The sequence below is a fragment of the Limulus polyphemus genome, unplaced genomic scaffold, assembly GCF_000517525.1.
Source record: "Limulus polyphemus unplaced genomic scaffold, Limulus_polyphemus-2.1.2 Scaffold8, whole genome shotgun sequence".
NCBI lineage: Eukaryota > Metazoa > Arthropoda > Merostomata > Xiphosura > Limulidae > Limulus > Limulus polyphemus.
In genome coordinates, this window is record NW_013665618.1 from 1,282,451 (window position 1) to 1,291,724 (window position 9,274).

At 34.3% G+C, this 9,274-nt stretch overlaps 2 protein-coding genes across 5 annotated transcripts in view; both read right to left on the reverse strand.

The window, feature by feature from the left end:
• The window catches only part of LOC106478095 (restin homolog), a 139,184-nt gene that overhangs the window by 34,013 nt on the left and 95,897 nt on the right, over positions 1-9,274 (reverse strand). For all 4 annotated transcript variants that reach the window (XM_022381547.1, XM_022381557.1, XM_022381552.1 and 1 more), the window contains one exon: positions 5,159-5,376. In XM_022381547.1, the coding sequence (XP_022237255.1) occupies positions 5,159-5,376 (218 nt within the window). The remainder of the gene's footprint in view (positions 1-5,158; positions 5,377-9,274) is intronic.
• The window catches only part of LOC111084931, a 29,803-nt gene continuing 25,997 nt past the window's right edge, over positions 5,469-9,274 (reverse strand). Inside the window, exon 2 of the mRNA XM_022381565.1 lies at positions 5,469-5,759. Within this exon, the coding sequence (XP_022237273.1) occupies positions 5,671-5,759 (89 nt within the window). The 3' untranslated portion in view covers positions 5,469-5,670. The remainder of the gene's footprint in view (positions 5,760-9,274) is intronic.

Consider the following 9,274-nt stretch of genomic DNA (forward strand, 5'->3'; position numbering starts at 1 on the left):
CAATTCATGTGAATATGACTGAAAATTTTCATTTTTCTTAAAGGTGGTGTCTATTTACTTGTGACCACACTGTGTACATGTGAAATTGTTTTTTGAAAAGGGGGGATGTCAATATGACGATTGGTGTTCCCCAAGATATTTTAAATAATTTGTATGTTCTGTGTGTAACTGTTATGATATTGATTGTCAGTATAATAAATCCTGATGGAAATGTTTATGCAAACAAAACCGTTGTCCTGACTTTGATTTAAAAAGTGCCTTAAAATAAACTTATCACTGCTGTTAGATAAATCAAAATTGGCTATTGTTAATGACCTCAACATACAGTATTTGAAAAGTTCGTCTAATATATTGCAACAATGTTTCAAAACATGAGATAATTAAAATAATAATTAAATCTCACATATTTAAGTTAAATTGATCTTTCATTTTGTTCTAAGCCAACTGATAGAGTCTCATTTGCTGTATATCATGTAAATACATGGATAGTGACAGTGTATTAAATTTTACTTATATTTTAATAAAAATTTTCCGTAAACATTAAATATATTGTAAATAAGTAGATAGCGACTATGTGTTGCAATTAACTTTTATTTTAATAAACGTTTTCCGTAAATATATTGTAAATGTCACATATTTAAGGAGAACTTTCATTTTATTCTAAGCAGACTGATACATATTGATAGTTTTTGGACACAGTATGTAATAATCGTATGCTGAGTAATAAAATATTTATTTAAACGTTACGTAAAGAACTATGTTTGCTTACTTTTAAATTTCAGTAAAACTAATTAATAAAGTATAACGTACATATTTAGAGTTCATTATTAAAGATATTGTGTATAGATATTGTATTATAATTATGGTCTAATTGAATATATTTTTTATCGATTTGTAAAGTGAATATTAATCTTATGTAGATATTATTATTAATTTTATATAATGATTACAGTAACTGATGCTTTGTTAAATGACAAACATTGTTTTGTATAATTCATGTTATCAAAAATTTTTAGTCAGTTCATCCTTGGACTAGCTAGCCAGTTATTGCAAAATAGACTTGGTCATTTTATTTCTACGGTTTTTCTACCAAGCCAGTCAGTAGCCTTGAATTTCAAGTACTTCAGACTGTCACGCTTTACTTATATTTCTTTGAACTGGTGTGTTTTCGTCAAAATCTGCTCTACTTTAACATTGTAAAAACATTGTATGTGTGACCACATGACAGCGATTTAACAAACCCTTGTCTTGATGTCAGTGTCCACACTGTTTGTGTGTGACCTTTGCACTTTTCAAAAGTCTGTTTCTAGGTTGTATTCATGCGATTTTCTGATAGTGTCTTAGTGTTAGACAGGCTGAAAGTTCTGTTATTTGAAATAATAGTAAACAGTAAGTCCTACATTAATTATATTTAGTTGTAGAACGATTACTGGTTATGTATGGTTTATGTCCAACACAGCATTGTCTGAAAGTAGCTATGAAGTTTAGAAATGTATTCCATACCTTCACAAGATTTGTGTACGTTTGGAGATGTGTTTACCAGTGAGTGATCAATGGTTATATTGAAAATGGACATAAGTAGTATGTCATTCATTTATTATTTTTAGTACAGATGTTAATGTAAGTAAATTAATGATAACATAATTAAATCTAGACATTGATAACTTGTGGAAGTACTGTCACAACATATTTGTTAAATCTATGTACAGATGTTAAATTAATGCTAATTAAGTATATACATAGGTGAAAGTCCACCTTTGTAAAAACTCGTGTAAGATAAAGTAACATGTAAATTATTTTGTTGTATAAAGTCAAAATTAGTAAAAGTGATATTGCATAATACACGCTTTATTGACGATGTAAAATGTCACATTAGTCAAAGTTTTGATTATTGTATGATATTGCCCTTTTTAGAGTAATTTAAACCTATAGTCATGTATTGTGTACGTGGTAAAATGTATGTTGTGATCTCATTCAAACATGTTATGTTAAATAATGTTTATTATATTCATGTAACTGAAAATCTTTAACCACTTGATTGAGTAAGTTTCAATTAAAATATAATCCTCTTTAGGATGAATTAATTATAATTATAAATGATTTAATTAATTGATGAATTAGGATTAATTATAGGCATGTTGAGACATGTATTGTATGAGTCATGGCAGCCTAGTAATTCTTCCTCTACTTCGTGGTACTATTACATAACCATCCATTATGCCACCTGTCCTGGCGACCTACAACATGCTTCTGGTGGTAAATTTTGGCATCATAGTCGTCTTTCTGGTATCGAACTATAATTTCAAAACTATGACGTCATGGCGGCCTAACATTACGTTTTCTAACGACGCGCCCCTCGTGGCAAGTTTCGGTACCATGACATCGTGGCGGCCTAACAATGCGCCCTGGTGGCAAATTTTGGAACTATGACGTCATCATCTTGATAACATACCCCGCCCTGAGGCAGCCAAACAGCTCTTGGTTCTGAAGTGAGGGGGTAACTACTAAGACCTGACAAGACATCTACGATGTCACTATTTTTACCAGCTATTTTCTTTCTGTTTTTTCGGTTTCAAACTACAAACGTGATATTTGCTGTATTTCTTTTGTACATGGCCATGTTATTCAGCTTCAAACTATAGATCTTTTGGTTTATAGCCCATTTTAATAAAAAATAACTAAAGTGTACATTTCTAGGCTAAATCATTGCTTATATGTACATTACATAAAGACAATGTTACAGTGGCAGTGGTCTTATTGAACGTGTGAAATTAAAAGTAAGTATATGTGTTTTAATTTAGTAACTATATAAATACGCCAAATATTGTGAAAATAGACCAAGGTTATGAAAATTAGTGAGGTAAAACAACCAGCATTTAGTTATTTACCTTGCTATCCTCTGTTGGTATCCAAATGCGTTGGAACCGGTCCCACTTTCACATATTTGACTTATATAGCAACTGTAAATTATATTATATTATCTTTCTGGGGGCAAGACCCCCAGACCCTCCTTACATTGAGCTGCCTTTGACAGCACAGGAACTGCTTTTAGCAGCTCCTTATACTTTCAGTCTCTTATTATAAAACCTGCATATCTAGCCAAGCACCTCCACTTTGCAACTTTATTACTCCTTATTACACCACCGGTATCTTACTTGCTTATAAATTGACAAATCTCTGTCTGTTCATTTACTTGTTAACTGTATTCTACTAAATCTCCCTACATACCTATAAATAGTATATATATATATTAAATGTACGTCCATAATGTCATTCTAAATCCATAAATTATCATTAAGTTCACTGCTGCTGAAACAAAGTTGTACGATGATACCATATTGAAGGTTTTTACCGTCTGATTGTGGCTCGTTATTGTTATGATATTACATTCTGTAGACATGGTGGAAGAGAGAGATGCATTGTTATGCTGTTTCCACTGTATTTTGAACTTCAACAAGTACGATAATACTGTGTTGAAAGTTTCCCGTCTAATTAAAGCCCGTTATTGTTATGACATTAGTTTCTACAGACGTAATAGAAGAGAGATGTATTGTAATGCTGTTTGCACCGTAATTTGAACTTCAAATTAACTCTTATTATAAAGAGATATTTCCATTAACTAAAATTGTTGATTTAACTTAAGTGGTATGGTGTTTATGGAATATATCTGCCGGTAGATTACGTGCGAATGTTTAGTCTGCTACCCATGAAAACTAACTCGAAAATTAATAAACCTGTTTCTGATAAAACCGGATGAAGTCGAGTTATTTTTTGTACAAATAATCTAGACAAGGAACTATATCTATGAAGTCACAAATACTTCATTGTACAGAGAGAAAACCTGAAAACATCAAAAAGATGGTTAAGATAGCTGTAAGGAGAAAGAAAAGGGTTAATATAGTTAATATCCCACAAGTTCATTAATCCAGTTGAAACTAAACTCTGAATTTAGTTTCAACTGGATTAGTGAATTTGTAAAAATAGATTATCGATAGCTCCTAATGAAGCTGTAAAAGCGAAATATTGAGCCAATAAAGTTTGTTTGTTTATTTGAAGTTAAGCACAAAGCTACACAATGGACAATATGTGCTCTGCTCAAAACGGATATCGAAACTCGGTTTCTAGCGTTGTAAATCCGCAGACTTACCGCTGTGCCACTGGGGGCGAGCCAATAAAGATATATTCTCGAGATATAGGTGGTTAGTTATTTACATTAATAGAAATGTCTCGTAATAAATTCCAGTCTAAATTAAACACATTTAAGAATAAGATATGATATTGTTGATATCACACTTTTATACTTGGTGTGTGTTACCATCCTTGCACAGGGCAATAGCCAGCCACATTATTTTAGTGAGGCAAAAATATTTAAAAAAACTTATGTTGCTTAAACAAATATATGTAATATTTACATAACTGTATACTACTATAACTGCGAGTCAACTGTGACTATAAATTACAAATAGTTGGTCACACACTATTCTTGTGAAAGCGATAATAAATAATTTTTAAAATAAAATATATACAAATAAAACAATAATTAACCATTTTATATTACTCTGATATAAATTTTTCTTCTTACAATGTTTGAATTTTTACTCATCATAAAAAAAGTCAGAGAGAAACTTGCCTCAACGTGTAGCTAAGGCAATGCTGATATGTAAATTTATAAACACTATCATTAATTATATACTTCATCGTTTCACGTTCATTGTTCAGTCGTATTTTTCTAGCGTTCATCTTCTTCTGATACTGTTGATCGAGTTCTTATTTACAGTAAACACGCGTGTACTTTATTAATTTTGAACTATTGCTTAATCATTGGATTTAAGGCAATATGACGGAGTTTCGAAACTTTTCTTGCTTGGAGTTCAAAGTTTCAATTTCGTTGCTGAGCTCTCGAATCTTGCAATGTATGTGCAATTAAGCTAAAAATTAAACTACTACGAATGGGAATGAAAACCAAGTTCCACTTGCTGTGTTTAAATAAAGATGCTTGGGTAACTAGTTTTTGTCAGGGGACAATTCAAGACATAAACACTTTGACAACTTGCGCGAAAGAAAAAGACGCACACACACAAAAAAACATGAAACCGGAAAATAACATTAAAATTTACAACTTAAAGCTCCTTGGCAAAAATAATAATCGTACACTTACCTCTTCGGTCAGGTATTTAATCAAGACACTGAACGAATCAAATCCAAGGGTCGCGTGCTTCAATTGCAGCTTCAACCAGTTGAGTTGTTTGGTCCTGGTTTCACAGAGTGCTTCGAGCCGTTGAATTTCCTGCACATTTTCACCCTGGGTTTTCCTTCTCTCCCCGGGGACAGAGGATACTGCAAAGGGTCTATCTTTGGGCTGGACTTGACTGGACACTGTGGAATACAGACGACAGCCAAATAAGAAAAGAAAAATAACAGCACCCAGAAATGCTGCCACAATTACAATAACATTAAACATCAAATCTTTGCTCGGGTTTGTTGTCAAACTTAGATAGTCAAGAAAACCCATTTTCTGATAAGTGTGTATTTAATGGTATGTAACGGTGTGTATTTAATGGTATGTCCGCTAAGATGCCCTACTATACACAACAGACGTCTCTGCAAAAAGTCCAACACCAGCAGTGATATAAAAACTTGGTATACTTCCATTAGTTAATTTTAGTAGCTTCATAAAGATTTCAGAGGGCCGAAACAAGCTTTCCCAGTTTCGAGTATCGTGACGTCAGGGCTATGGTGGTAGTCTATATGGAGATCAGCTATGGAGAAAAAGAGAGAGAGGGAAGAAGTAGGAAAAGAGATTCACTAAAGTATGAGTAGCAGTCAACGCTCTTACAGTTTTTGGACCTATGCCACATGGACGCTGTGGAATGGAAGATTTTTTTTTAATAGCGGAAACATTTGGCTTCATTAATTAGTATGGAGTACCTACAGACCAAACTTTGGATGTTTAATGTTAGTCTGTAATGTTACATCAAGTCCTGATACCGCAGCAGTTTGCGCACGTTCCCACTCTCACGAGAATGCCATGTTTTGCTTTTTCAAGAAAATAAATGTGTACAAGTATGTATGTTAATAACAATTAAGAAATATTCTTCCTAAAATATTCCCTGCAATTATTTCTGTCAAGGTAAATATATGGTTTGTTCGCGAGCTTTAATTTGGAGAAATGACTTTCATTACATTTTAAACTTATTAAATTTTAAACGTAAACAAAGAAACTTTGCTATAAGCAAGAGTGAACAATAATAATGTATAAGAACAATAAGATGAGACACAGAAGTACGAATTACGGTCATTATCATAGCGACTGAATTTCTTTCCATTATCACTCAAACGTTATTGGTTTTATAACAAAGTAAACAGTTCAGTTTCTAGTTGTTATATAATCTACCGGTTCTTAACAAAGGTTAGCAAAGATCTTTGGAATGGTCTCTGGAAAAAAAGTTTTAAATACAATTTAGTTTAGTTCAGTGTCTCACAAGCTTTACCCCACCTAGGCATACTAAAAATATGCGACATATTTAGCAAAATGAGATTAAAGAAACGCACACCGGAAAAGCAGACAATGGTAAATAAGATGATTTGCGGCTGTATTTTCACTTGGTCATCACATTGAACAAATTATTATTCTAATGTATTTCATTGTAACTGTTGTTTTTTAATGGCTACTTTTTTTTTGCGGCACACCCTTTGAGAAACATTACTTTAGTCTTTTCACATAATCTACATTAAGTTAATTCCGTCACGTCCGGAGACTTTATCACGTCAGATCGGAGTCCGCAGGGATTTCGTTCACGTTTAAGGGACTCACAGACCTGAGGGCCCGGCATGGTCAGGTGGTTATGGTGCTCGACTCGCAATCTGTGAGTCGCGGGGTCGAATCCCCGTCACACCAAACATGCTCGCCCTTTCAGCCGTGGGGCGTTATAATGTGAAGTCAATCCCACTATTCGTTGGTAAAAGAGTAGCCCATGAGTTGGCGGTGGGTGATGATGACTAGCTACCTTCTCTCTAGTCTTACACTGCTAAATTAGGGACGGCTAGCGCAGATAGCCCTCGTGTAGCTTTGCGCGAAATCCATAACAAACAAACAAAAGCAGAGCTGAAAAGGTTGAGAACCGCTTATACAGTCCATAACGCAGACTACTTCTGTATGTACGATAAGACTGACGATATCCCAAGGTCGCATTATCTGGCCTTCGGTATTACGAGGCACTTTTTGCTTTGAAATATATAAAGAAAACTTACTTTAATGCTGGGTCTAAATAGCGAAATAATAAGACAAAACAAATGCTTCAAGTAGCGCCACCAAACTTTCATTTTTTAAATGTTTTATTGTGTGAATGCAAGTTTGGTAATTTTCTCATTGTATTCCAATAACAAGATCGTATTGGATTCTAAAATAACACACATTTATAAAATAAACGTCTTTCGCTTTCAGATGTGAAAGCTGAATTTAAAGTACCCAGAAAAAAATCAGTTAGCGATTATCACATTTTGTGCGTTTATAAATATGGGTAGAATGCCTGTTTTTAATGAATAGTACGTAATCGTCACATGATGACTGTACAAAACTGACTTACATCAATCACTATATAACCTTAAAATACATGCTACATTCAGCAAACGCTGTTATAATTTTTAAGCCCCGCAAATAATTTTGGACTTTGCAATATACACTACATGATTTTAAAATAATTGTTTTATTAACCTATTTCTTATAAGAACTGTAACAGTCATTAAATAATTGTGTGGGGAATTGTCAGGTGAAATAAACGCAACAGTTTATCTATTAAATCCGCATAACAGGAAACTTTATACGACTGTTACGACAGAGGAAGTCAGTGACGCTGGTAACACGTAATGAGTATCTAGAAGGTTCGTGAAGGCTCGAGTGTTTGCCAGACTTGCTGTATTCTAATATATAAGCCCGACAATCAAAGCGGAAGGGGATTAATCGGAACTGGAGTAGCAGATAGAGAGATTGAAGATATAGACACAGTTAATCGAGTGGAAGTGAGCAGTGGTGACCGTAAGTAAAGTGCGTGTGTTTAGGTTAAAGTGACTGTAGAAATTAAGTGTATTGTAAAGTTGAATTGAAAAATAATAAACTAGTTTTATTTAAGAAAGGACTTGTATCACAGAAGTTTCTCGGAAAGAATCTCTACGGAAAATTAACAAACGAACACAGACGTAACAAATTGGTGTCAGAGAGTGGGACAGAAAATAAAAATAAAAGAAGAAGAAGAAGAAGGAGGAAATGAAAGGTAACAAATCAAACTACAGCTTAGCAGATTTGATGGCAGCAATATAAGAACAGCAAAAGAAACAAGAAGAACGAGAAAAGAAACAAGAAGAGAGACAACAGCAGTTGCCAGAAAACCTGCAACAGTTGCAGCTCAAACAGCAAAATAAACAAGAAGAGAGATTACACCAGTTGTTGGAGGAAAAAGAAAAGAAACAAGAAAAGAGACTACAACAGTGGTTGGAAGTGAAAGAAAATAAACAAGAAAATATACTACAGCAGTGGTTGGAGGAGAAAAAAATAAACAAGAAGAGAGAGACTACAGCAGTGGATGGAGGAGAAAGAAATAAAACAAGAAGAGTCTCCAACAATTGAGAAAAAGCCAGAGTACACAAATGGAAAACATTAGGAAATTTCAAAGCAAATTAAATACATTAAAGGATGATTTATTGTCTTTTACACAAGGAGGATACATTAACTATCAACTTATTCAGCCCCAGACAATGGCAAGCCCCTTCCAGACCCCGCAGCTAAACCCTAATGCAGACATCATCAGTCCTGTTAGAAGTCACGTCCCAGATATGAAAGTCAACAATACGGGTGATCTAGTACAAAGAAAGCCACAGGAATTCGATGGGAAGGCACCATGGGAAGCATACAGAGCACAATTTGAGCTCCTGGTAGAGATGAATGGATGAACAGAGGAGCAGAAAGCAGTATATCTGGCAAAGAGCTTCAAGGGACAACCACTGGAAATACTTGGCCAGTTGTCAGCAGACGACAGGCACAACTATAGAGCACTGGTAGCTGCTCTAGAACTCAGGTATGGAACCCAAAATCAGTCTGAAGTCTACAGGGCTAGGTTTAGGACGTGAGTCCGTGCTAAAGGGGAGAGCCTGTAAGAGCTGGCACAGGATTTGGAAAGTATGGCACACATGACCAACCTAACTGAAATTTCTAGGAAATAATTTCTACCGGAAATTAACAAACAAGCAGATACGTAACAATACAGATCCTTACAATGAT